Consider the following 13173-nt stretch of genomic DNA (forward strand, 5'->3'; position numbering starts at 1 on the left):
ATCCGAACTTAGCTCTTCCTTACTTGTTATATACGTAGTTATAAATTGCTCCTTGTTTGAAAATTAAAATAAAAGTAAAGAATTCGAGTATATTTTGATAAACAGTTAATTAATTAAAATAGTTGATTACATAAAAGGAGATTATAAAAGACTTCTTAAATTAAAAAATTAAAAAATAAAAAACAAGGTATAAGATTGCGACACTCTACGTCATAAGCGAAACGAACGGTCTAACTTTCTTAGTAACTGTTAACAAAGGCTTCTCCAGTTTTCGTTCATGACTTCCCAAACTAATCTAAGAGATGTAGCGAGACTGCACTACTCTATAATCGTTATTGGATTATATTTATTTATATTGTGTGTCAATAGAAACTGGTTTGAATATGCACCGCATAATATATAATTATTTTCGAAAACTTATTCAAAATTGCACTTTCATTTTTTGCAACACATAGTTAATCAACCTCCCTCAACTCGATAAAATAATCGAACTCATGTTGTTTCTGTATGTATTTCCTTAATTTAGCTAGTGTTCTTTTGACAATTATTAATAAGAGAAGAAATTCGACAGCCATTAAAGCTTTTATACTCGCGCAATTTGCCAGGCTTATAGCGGCAAAATACTTTCAGCCATTGGCAATACTTTATATTATACGTAAGCCAGAGGATCGGAAATCATTTATCATTAATATTCATCGGTAAAGCACATTACAAGTGTTTTTAAGAAAACTTGTCCAGTTAATTTCATTAAAATATCACACATATTGACCAATATAAACAGTTTAAAGTCAGAAATCTGTGTGGGGTATATTGGAGCTAGATCAAGATTTCGACTGATTGGATTAACTTTTGCCCAAGTATACTCAAGAATATGTTTCCACGCAATTTTATGGATATAACTCGCACATTGACTAATATATTCTGCTCAATTTTTACTAACACTAGTAACAGTCTCCCGGAATTCAATTCAACTCTTCATCCTGTTATTTATACATACATATGTATGTATAGATATCTATCCTATTAAACATATTGCAAGAGTATAAAAATATAGTCGATTAGTAGAATAAAATACCGGGTACTTTTGTAGTAGTATTGTATGTTCCTATGCCCTTTTGTAACGAAACATTTGTTTAAAGAGTTAAATTCATTATTTAAATGTACTCTTCTTTTAATTTTTACTAGGTGTCTTTAACTTATGAAATTAAATCTATGAATTCTTCAGAAAAAATTTTAAAAAATAATTTATTGAAATTTAACAAGGTGTAATTTCAGCTTAGCCATGATATATAATAGTATATACAAGTATATCTTTATTTAAACTCAAGGCATATATATTTTCAATGGCATTATACAAGTATGCACAAGCCTATGTATTATTTTCGTTTGTACAATTCCCCAAAAGGATTTGTAACGATGCCAAACAATACTTCCAGTGCACAGCATTAACATTTGCTGCAATATTTCGAATTTATGTGTTTTCCTACGTTACTAAGCCTTTTTAGCTCTTTGGCTGCAGGGGAGACACATAAGATAAACAGAATAATTTATAACAGTTACATATAATAAATAAATGGCATACAAGAAAATGAACGTCAAAATAAAATAATTTAATAAAGTTCGCCGCGGGATACTGCCTTTTCACCCTTATAACTGCTGCTGGTAACTCACTCATGCTATCATTTATGGAACGTACTGTAAATATTCGGTTGGATACTTTCCAGCTAATCCATATGGCTGAATTGTAGCATGTTACTGCTAAAGGCCGAAGAAGAGGCAAATTTGTACAAAAAAAAAAGTTACGGCACAAATATTATGTCGCATCAATGCTGAATTTCTCTGCTGTTGTAAATGGTAATGTGATTTAAATACGAAGAATATTTAGAAAAATTCAAGACAGTGAAATTAGAGATTAGATTTCGATGTGTATTTAATTTTCCGGTTTCGTGGTTTAAGAATATAATTATTTTATTAGAAGAAAAGCTAACTTGGTTGATAATTTTTCAATTATAAGAACTGAGTGCTTACACTTCGTTTCGTTTAGGGCGAATTTCTCTATTAATATCGGAATTCGGGTATACAAGCTTGCTATCCGACCTCTCTGCCGATTCGATAACGATGGAGTTCTGAATACAACACAAATAGAAGCTCTTTCCATTTCCTGGATAGTCGGCTTAAAAGGGCTCAAGAACTGCAAACTTGATAGAACACAACAACACTGCTTTTTTAGACTTCCTCAAAAAGTTGGTGAATTTCTAGGAAAGATTTTTTCATTCATAATTTTATACAATATAAAGAGACGGTGGCCAACACTGAAAATTACTCCCGACATATTGTGCGAATGGTAATTAACACGCATGGCTACAAGAGTAAAGTTCATAATAAATATTGAAGATCTTATTAGTAATTTTATGTGAATTAGAGGTATTGACTTATACCACTTTCCTTGTTTCAATCTCTGCTTCAATAATTTTTTTTAATAGCGGTCATAATTCTTTGTAGGATAACATCTAGACCTTACTACAAATTAGCTCGACGAATCATAATTTTCACTTCAACAGAATAAAGCCGAAAGTCTCAGAGCATTTTGTATTAGAAAAAGGTAATTATAAAATAGTTAATTTGCTATCGTACAACTTTTGGGCAGAGGCTTTCCCTTGAATGTGATTTAAGCAAAACCTCGACTGAAAATATATGTACAAATGTACATTGGAAAAGCACTCAGAAGATTGCGCGGTGGTTGTCAAAACATTTAAATATAATCCTGAAACAACAAAAAACGACTTGCGGAACTAAGTAACTTAGGCAACACTGCAACCTCTCTGATGAAGCGGAACCGGAAATTATGGAATGTCCGTTATGAACAATAGGAACACACTTAGTTATGTTCATAGTTTTAAACAGAAAGGAGAGAGGGATCCTAAGAGTTCTCCTTTTAATTTTCAAGGTGTCTGATAGATCTGAGAGTTGGTCGGAACTAGCAGACTATATATTCAACTCACGTCCTTTTTGACGGTAAGCTATTCCATAGATCTACCAAAAGTAAGTGATACATTGCCTCCGCAACAAAAAATAAGTAACACAATTCTTTATACCCGTGATTTAATCTTTATCTTTACCTCACTCAGCCCTTTAAGTCCAAAACCAAAATTTGCAAACATAAGCTTATGCCCATGTACATATGAAAAGTAAATATTTGCATCGATGAATAGAAAGTGAAATACATCAGCTTACATAGAAATTATTACATCTGTATTTACAATATTTCTTAACAGACGGGCATACATAAGTATATATACCTATAGTATTTAGCTATTGAAGTGCATACGTAAGTCAGGGCACTTGGCGTTGTACTCGAAAGCACTCAGCGGAAATTGATCCTAATTTAATTTAATAACTTCTAATAATACTAATAATAAATAAAATCCTATGCTCGAGTGCGTGTTGGCTTAACTCAAGTATCTAACCACTCGATACACATTCGAATGAGCAGGCGAAGGTACGCGCGTAAATGCATCCGCTACTAATATAAACATTTATTCAAAGTGGGTAATGCGGTAACGGAGCTTTTCGAAATAGAAGAAACCCTGCTGACTGGTCCAAATGGTTCGTAGAAAAAAAAAGCGAAAAAAGTCGAAATCGCATAAGGATACAATGCAATGTTGACATAAAACAAATTACGGTCCACCCTTGGCAAAGTACACATGAAATACTTATGAATATATATATATAGATGCACAGAGCACTGGTTCATTTGTGAGTGCTTACGATGTATTTGCAGCGGGGTGTATAAACACTAGGGTGATCAATAATTCAACGTTATGTTTTAGATTAGTTGCAACTAGAGTTCTAGGTAAAGGTAATTGAGGACTTTATTCAGGAAAATTGTTCTAAATTTAGCGAAAAAGATACTAGATATGGGTTCGAGATCCGTGGGACTCAAAATAACTAGTACGACCGGAAACCCAAAAATATGCAATATTTTCAGAAGAGATGGAGTAAATATTTTTTTATCGACAATTAAGAAAAGGCTGATTTCAAACTACTTTTATACTGAAAAAATATATATTATATATTACTACCTATTCCTGTCTTTAGAAAATTATTTGGCTGATCAAAAGTTCGCCTCAAGGAAGCTTGTGAAATCGACTGTACCGGTTTTTTGCCAATAAGGACGAAGGTTTCTATGAATTTGCCATAATGAATTCTTATATGGTATAAATGTAATTTAAAAATAATAGTATAATAATCTAAAATGCTAGAATAACCTCAATGACCACAACTTGCCGTCTGACCTCGTGGCAATAAGTTAAAACTGCGAAAATATTTCAGTCATAGAAAGGCTTTACATAAAGAAACATCCACAGTGTTGCTCGCTCAATAAAACTAAGAAGAAAGTGCATAAAAACATTCCACTTTTATATATTCGAATTCCATAACTACACAGTCTTTTTTCCGTACACAAATGGACGAAGTACAGATTTGTGGCATTTTTGAAAGAGTAACATGTTTTACCTTCAAATTAACACATCAACCCGGTAAGCGGGAGAAACAGAGCTAATAACTCAGAGATCCTATATTTTTTATTAAATATTTTATCAAAGAGGGATCTAATATTATATATTATATTCTTAAATTACTTTTCGTTTACAAATGTTATTTAACTGCCGGCGAAACTCAGACTATTTTTTTTTTTTTGGATCGAGGCTAGGATCACCGCAATCGAGATACAAATATAACTACTTAGAGCCAACAACTTCCGGAAGGCTAATGAAATTTATAAGTTGTTGGTTCATATCAGTTAGTTAGTGGTTTTATATGCGCTTCGAAGTGGATGTGGTACTAAAGTTTCAAGTACAATACCGGCTATTTTGTCTAATCCTTTTATTCGACACTTCTAAACTTTCATCCAAATCTATCTCTACATATTACTTCATGTCCCGATCCCGATTTATTTCTAAATTATAGAATGTTAGCGAATATGTCGGGAGTGTCAAATAGTTTTTGTTTGTGTCGTCTGCTCTCGAATATTAAGGATCAACATTGAACCCACTACATACATACATCTATGTCGGTCCAACTTATATTACCCACAAGGCCAAAGCTGCTCAACCTAGTGCTATTTTGAGTACGTACTTGCACATTTATATAGCGGACATATCTGTATGCACATATGGTATACTCGTATGTACATATGTATCACACAGTTTGACGCGATAATTCTATTGTATATAACGGCACGCGGCCGCAATGACGTATGCCTAAAAGCCAAGTTATGGATGCGCGACCGACGCGCGTGTATCCACAGGCAACTAGCGGTTTAAATTCGTTAAGTGCGTGCAGCAAGTGAAATGACAAACATATTTACTCAATTTTTGACAGTGGGCAAACAATTACTCTCAATCAGCAAACAACAACAAGGGTGTGGGTGTGGGATCCGGTTTGGGCTGCGAACGGCGGCAGGAAGCAACACCACCACAAATGCCAACAACTAGAGAGTACAACAACAACTACTGGTGAATTTTATAAGCGAAATCGTAACTATACACTCACATACACGAGCAAATAAATAAGTACAAGCACAATTGTAAAAGGAAGCAACCGTTACCATTGCCCGGGGGTTGTGTCGAGTTTTATTGAATGCGGACAAGCGGACACGAGGTACTTGTGTTAATAAAATATTTGTTTCTGGTTACAGGTTTTCGGTTACACAAAAGCCTCAAGCAAATAATTCAATTTTTTCTGCTCGCTTTGCGAAACGAACACATAACGAGTCAAAACAACAGAGCAGGCGTCGCAACGTGCGTCATCTCCGCTGGGATTATGCATTTTGTAAGGATATACTGCTGGGAACGGGCTCGTCACATACTTATATATACACATAGTATAGTACATAAGTCAAGCGAATATAAAGCGTACGGAAATATTAATGCCTCGTGCCTGTTGATCTTTTCGATGTACGTAGTACACGAAGTGAGCAAAACAAAAATAAAATGAAAACTTACATACATACATATAACTTTATAAAAGCGTGACCAAATATATGCGCTGTACTGTGCAAACTGATTGTCGTCTATTCAATGCACGGTGCAACCTGCAACACTCTCTACGTGCTACGCACTTACATGCCCACGTATGGACTTGTACGCTCCCACATGTATCGTGTACGCCGCTGCGGTGAAGGCGTAAAAGTGACGGCGTGTGTCCTCAGCTGTTGTTTGTGGACTAAGCGGCACGTGCACATAGGGGCACTGTTTAATGTTGCAAGTTGCAATTGTCTTTCAACTTAAACTAAGCCTTTGAAGTGCGAGCGCGCCTTCACCACTTACCGCCCAATCACGTGGCGTTACAGTTTTGCCGCATTAGCATTGAATTGCTAACTAGAAATTGATTTAGTTTTCATTTGCTTGTAATCACAATCGTTACACGGATATGACATTTTCCAACCGAAACAATATTTATACTCATAAATATCAATTTTCGGAGACCTTTTATGTGCGATCGCATGGTATTCCCTTGTGTAAAGACACGTGATTTGTCAACGGTACTTCAACTAAGACGCTGAGCAGAAAATCCATATAATTATTGTTGAGCATTTTTTTTTTTTGAAAGTATCTAATGAAGCAAAAATTGGTATTCCGATAAAATGGCGTCTCAATCAGTAGGCTTAAGTCGTCTCGGCTAGAATATCAGAAAATTATAAAAAAAAATTATAACGGACTGCAAAAGTTAAACTTGACAAATATGTGGTAGATAAGCAGTGACAGACCTTGAAGTCGAATAAAGGTTACTGAATAAGAAAATATATTTCTTTATGAAGATCCATATCTTGACTTTTATCGGTCAGTTTGATTGAATATATGCTATAAAGGACTGTTCTGAATAATTTATGCGGAGATTGCAGCGTTGCTTTGGGCGCCAAATTTTGTGAAGCTATCTTGACAAATAAAAGAGTTTTCCATACAACGACTTGAAACTGGCAAATAAATAGATTGTTGGGTACAAAAGAAAGTGTGCAAAATTTCAAATCGATATTTCAAAAACTGGCGAACTGGTTCTCGTATAGACAGACATACGGTCATGGCTAAATTGATTACTTGTATGTAACATACCTTATAGCGTCTCTGACATTTCCATTTGAGAATAATTCAAAAATGTGTAGCTAACAATCTTCAGTTTTTTTAAGGGATTCTACAGGGGATAACCATCATATATATGTTCTAATATTTATTTCTCCGAATGGACATGTAAGAAGTAAAAATTAGAGTGACAATACTCTTCAACTCAACCATCAACGTCCTTCTCTATTTATTTAAGTTTGCAGAAAAAGCAACCTTTTTAGCAAGAGACATCATCGATTCATATATTTTTGAATTACAATGAATACTTTTGGAGCTCGACCACTGCATTATTTAAGTAAATTTAATGAGCGATCTGGATTTTTATCAAAATGGTAAAGCATGTTATAGTTCTTCAGACCCATTGAATGTAGTTCGTGAATTTTTTCAGTCAAAAGTATTAATCAGAAAAAGATTATTTAAGGCTTAAAGTTTAAACAGTAATCCAGTGACTCTTAATAAGTATTCGAGAGAAAGAACTGAACACTTCAACGTTCTATGAGAATATAATACAAATATTGGAAGAAATCCTTTAAGATACTACAATACTAAAATTTCGAAAAAATCGAAAATTCTTTTTTTTTATATTTCTATAGTTTAGATATTCAAAAATATCTTTCTAAAAGGATCTCAAATTACTTACTTATTTGGTATAAATATTCTTAAAATATCTATATCTTATGAACTATCGAAAATTTTTACCATTTTTAAAAATATATAGGAAATTAATAAATTAGTGAAAAATGAAATTTAAAACGGTGTTATATGGGAAATAGGCGTGGTTGTAATCCGATTTCGCCCAATTTCGCACTATAGAAATATGAGAAGAATGTTATGTACCGAATTGGTTAAGCAGATCCCAAGATATGGGTTTTCACCTAAAAGTGGGCGGTGTTACGCCCACTGACTAATTTTGAACGCGGTTCCTATAAAGCCATCTCATACCATCCTAGAGATAAAGTTTAATGTCTCTCGCGTATTTAGTTCTTGGTTTATCGCGCTTTTAGTATTTTTCACGCCGTCGATAGAGATGCTAAAAACATTTGTTCTTAGTCAATTTTGTTATTATAGCTTCAGTGGTATAGGAGATATACACATTACACAAATTTATTAGGGGGCGGGACAACGCCCACTTTTAAAAAAAATTGTAACTGCAGATGCCCTTCCTTGATGTGATCCTGTATACCAAATAAAGTCTTATATCTTGTTGTGGAGTTTAGTTATGGCAATTTTTTGTTTTTGATTAATGGCGTTTTGTGGGCGTGGCAGTGGTCTGACGGCATCAAGAAACATGTGTACCAAGTTTCATAAAGATATCTCAATTTTTACTCAAGTTACAGCTTGCACGGACGGACGGACGGATAGACGGACAGACAGTCACCATATTTCAACTCGTCTCTTCATCCTGATCATTTATATACTTGTATACATAACCCTATATCTAACTCGATTAGTTTTAGATGATACAAACAACCGTTAGGTGAACAAAACTATTATACTCTGTAGCAACAGGTTGCGAGAGTATAAAAACGGATAGTAAATATATCAGCTGTACTCGACTGGAATACATCCTTAAGTAGTGTTTGGATATGAAATTTGAGCTAAAAATTTACATTTTACTGAGCAGTTTTAGGGCTGTTGCGTAATCATTTTTATTATTTTAATATATTATATGTACATATAATATATAACCTAAATCTACCCTCAATTGGTTTTAACAGTTTCAATCAATCGTTAGCAGAACAAACCTATTATATGCTGAGCCACATCTTGCGGATGTATAAAAGACTTAAAGCCGTTTGACGGTGAATAAAACACTCGATTTCAGCCTTTAGTAAAAGTACTGTTAGACGTCTAACAAGGGAGCATTTGGAGGCTGGAAAATGTATGAATCATCTAGCGCTACGGATGAAGTCTTTACACTGTGAATGCAACATGAATTACCTCAACTAAACTGCATCAAAACGTATACCTGAAATCAGCAATTTCTGCAGATTTAACATCCTTGCCTCTGTTATAAAACGAATGTAAAACTTATAAATAAAAGAGTTTCATTTAGATAAGTTACAACAATATTTTCAAATAAAATTTTTTATAAAATAAACATAAAGTGCTTCAATTAACTCAAGCAGTTGTATAACAAACAACTCGAAGTAGAGAGTTCTATTATACTAGTATTACAAGCACGTGCAAGTAATTCACTAAACGACCACCCAGTACAACATATTGTGGTGGACGAGAAAAAAGTAACGTCTTGCTGACAAGGCAGGAAATTCAGTTGATAGTTCCAATAAGTGTTACCAAAATAGAATTAGTACTTGAAAAATAAGATATATACTTACTTATATGAATAATATCACTATCTTAAGTTAATCTGCTTACAACTTTTGCTATGCATTTCTGGTTTTCATTGGCATTACATAGCTTTTTAATCACCCTGTGTTTCGCATTTTTAAAGCAGAATTTATTTTATGCAATATAAGTATCGCTATACTATTGAATCCATAATAATGGATTAAAGAAATTTGCTTCCTAAGATTTTCTTATATCAGTCCTAAGTTATATAGCTGCAGTTGAGTTCGTAAAAATAGCAATGCAAGTTGCACTGACTTCGAACTTAGAAGAGTTATACATAAAAAAAAAATGATTTTGAGATTTCAGAATGGATAAACTAAAACAATTCTTAGCCCTCTCTTTAAATTTATTTCTAATGTTTTTTCAATTTTCTACAAACGTAACTAATTGAGGAGTGTAGCAAAATCATAAATTATGATGGTTTTAAGCCCATCGAGTACTTAGTCGAGAAGTAAAAATAGTCTAAACTTATGAACCTTGTTTTTTTTTTGTTTGTTGAATCAGACGAAGACTGTTGGAAAAATAAGAAAAAACGTTAACTTGCACCGAAACTATAATACCCTTCACATATACAAAAGCTTCCTTATAGAACTTGATATTGATCGGTCAGGCTATATGCTATGGTGATCCGATCTGACCAATTTCTTCGGAGATTGCACCGTTGACTTGAATAAGAACCCATGCTAAAATTCTTGAAGATATCTCGTGAAATGAAAAAGTTTTCCATACAAGTACTTGATTCCAATCGTCCAGTTTGTATGGCAGATATATGCTATACTAATCCAATATCGGCAGTTCCGGCAACTGAGCCTCTTAGAGAGAAAATAACGTGTGCAGACAGACGTACGAACAGACGGTCACGAACGGACATGTCTAAAAGGACTCAGCGCGTCTTGCTGATCATTTATATATATTTTATAGGGTCTCCGACGTTTCCTTCTGGGTGTTACAAGCTTCGCAGCAAACTAAATATATTCTGATGCCCTAAAATGCATACTGATTGCATTGCTTCCAATTATATTAAAAATATGGCGAAATTTCTTTAAATAGATGTCGCATTACTTATTATTTCTAGAACTGAACCTCAGCGACTTTTTTCAGTTCTCAGAGCTCAAGAAAATGCTCGCCCAAAATAAATCGTCGAGGCCTATGACCTTTTCAGACTATCGGTAGCATACTAGGAAGCTGGTCAAGCTCTACAAAACTGATTGTCTTGATTGAAACAGTCCATGAACCTATATCTCAAACAAAATATATGGGCGATGGAAAAATTATTTGACAACCATGGCTTTTAAGCCATGTTCAACGTGGTCAGTACCTTGCTTATGGTATGCACAGAGAAAGAAACGTCGGAAAACCTATACAAAATATAAATATATAGAAATGATCAGCGTGACGAGCTGAGTCGTTTTAGCCACCATTTACATACACGAGTTTTTGAGAAATCGATCTGAAATTTTTCACACGTCCTTTTCTGCCCGAGAGCTATAATTTTATTAAATTTTTCATTAATTCCATAATTCACTTGACTTCATTGCTTGTTAGTCAAGTTTCAACGGCACTACAACTTATGTGCGCACAACTGTAACTACAGGATTACTATTTAATGGAATTACTTTATGTTTTTTGTTATTTTGTGTTGTGTTGTTTCTTTTGTATCCATTTGATGGACAGGTGGTCTAATTCATGCGATTTAGTTGCTCAAACTGAATGACTTACCCTCAAGCGCACGATTCCTTGAGATCAAAGCGAGCACCATTTCAGGATTTGGTTCATCCTCAAGATGAACGCCGGCAACAGTCAGGTTATTGTTGTCTTGCCGCTGCTGTTGACTTGTGGAATTGTGATTATGCTGTAGAATACTCCTACTACCAATAGCTTTACCTATGCTGCTATTCATTATTGTGGGAGCCTGTGGCGTCAGTGTAGGCGGCAGCGGCGGCAATATAGGCAGAGTTGGCAGCGTAGGCAAAGGAGGTACTAGGTGACTGGGCTGCGGTTGTTGCATCATCGTTTGTGGATTTTGATGATTATGCAGCAAAGGATGTGGCTGTGGCTGTTGCTGCTGATGGATATGATTATTCATAATAGAAATGTTGCTGCTACTAAACAATGACGAGGCCAATGACGAATGAGGCTGCGGCTGTGGCTGCGGCGGCGGCTGGTGTTGATGGTGGTGTTGTAATAGTGGTGGTGGCGGTTTCAAAGTTTGCATCATTGCTAATGCAACACGTTTACAATTGTAATGCTAATATAATGCAGACAACTCCACACAAACATCAACAAATTTTGTAATCATCTATTGACATACACGGACGTACACACACACCCGCACGCGCGCACGGAAGTGAGCATCAGCAATAAGATTAAAACTTATGTATATACATATGTATGTGTGTATGTATATAAGTATGCAGGTATGTATTCAATTTGTAGCCTTTAAGGCTAACTTGGCACTGGTTTTAATGGCGTTCGAATGCTGCACGCACACACAAATTGGCGAATATGTACTGTATATGCCGACGGTGCTGCGTGTGCTCATATATACGTGAAATTGCCGACGGTATTTCGAGGCGTGTTCGATTAATTGATTTTTGTTTAATTATTATTTTTTTTTTTTCAATTTATTTTTATATCTTATTTATTTTAAACGTTTGTTTCATTTAATTTTTACTTTTTTTTATTTTTAATTTTTTATGGTTTTTTTTAGTTAATAAATAAATTTTAAATATTTTTACAGTTGCACGTGTCTTCGAATTGCTATAATTTGGCTTTAGAAAATTTCTTCACTTTGCACACCCTACCACAATTTATTGTTGCTTAAGAATAAAATATATTTGGTCTTATATTTTTTGTTGTATATAGAATCAGATTAAGCGCTTCAAAGCAAAATAATTTATTTAATTAAACGTTGCACGTTAATGCTTTGCACATACACACATACACATATACATATGTAGTAACTCTTTTGTAAGCATATATGTATATGGTATTCCTTATATGGTATATTTACACTAATAGACTCCGAACCGTTTAATAGCACAACCGCACAGCTTTTACGGTAAAACCACAATGTTTACCGCTTTTCTGTCGACCCAAGTCCAGATGCGCTATCGAGGAGGTGGTGGCAGTAAGGTTGTCTCATATTCAAAAGATATTAATGCATATACGTGTATACGTTTGTATATATGTATATACTCGTACATATGCTTGAAGATATGACGATTTAAAGTAGTCGCTTCTTATCACCTTGAATTGGAATTGGTATTCATGATATTGCTATTGGGTACTTACAAATATACACACCAATATGAATCACATATAAGTACACACGTTTGTGTATATGATACATACAAACATACATATATGTACATGCATACATACATACATGCACGTTTACCTTGCAATTCTAAAACACCTTCTCCACTTCTTTCGAGTGCTACTATCTAAATATCTGTTTTGCTCCTCTTTGGGTTTGTTTGTTCTCTATATCAGTTGCCGCTCGAGTTGTTTAGAAGACCCTATCACCTGCTTACGTCTGTGCAACAACGTGGCCCCTCGATAAATACCTTTTATTGCCTACCCACACACCCATCTATGGTACAAATATAAATATATACAGACTTACGTACATACTACCATTCTTATGCAAGTGCCGTTTGTATGTACAGATTTTTTACTATTTATAAATATGATGACT

General features: G+C 34.4%; 1 protein-coding gene across 2 annotated transcripts in view; it reads right to left on the reverse strand.

Moving 5' to 3' along the window:
- Window positions 1-12532, reverse strand: part of Lim3 (Lim3 homeobox protein) — a 74406-nt gene extending 61874 nt beyond the window's left edge. Inside the window, exon 1 of one of the 2 annotated variants that reach the window (XM_070106848.1) lies at window positions 11193-12532. In XM_070106848.1, the coding sequence (XP_069962949.1) occupies window positions 11193-11691 (499 nt within the window). In that variant the 5' untranslated portion in view covers window positions 11692-12532. The remainder of the gene's footprint in view (window positions 1-11192) is intronic. The other variant, XM_036362004.2, reaches the window with a different exon arrangement.
- Between the last annotated feature and the right edge of the window lie 641 nt (window positions 12533-13173).

This window comes from Bactrocera oleae, chromosome 3 (genome assembly GCF_042242935.1).
Source record: "Bactrocera oleae isolate idBacOlea1 chromosome 3, idBacOlea1, whole genome shotgun sequence".
Lineage (NCBI taxonomy): Eukaryota > Metazoa > Arthropoda > Insecta > Diptera > Tephritidae > Bactrocera > Bactrocera oleae.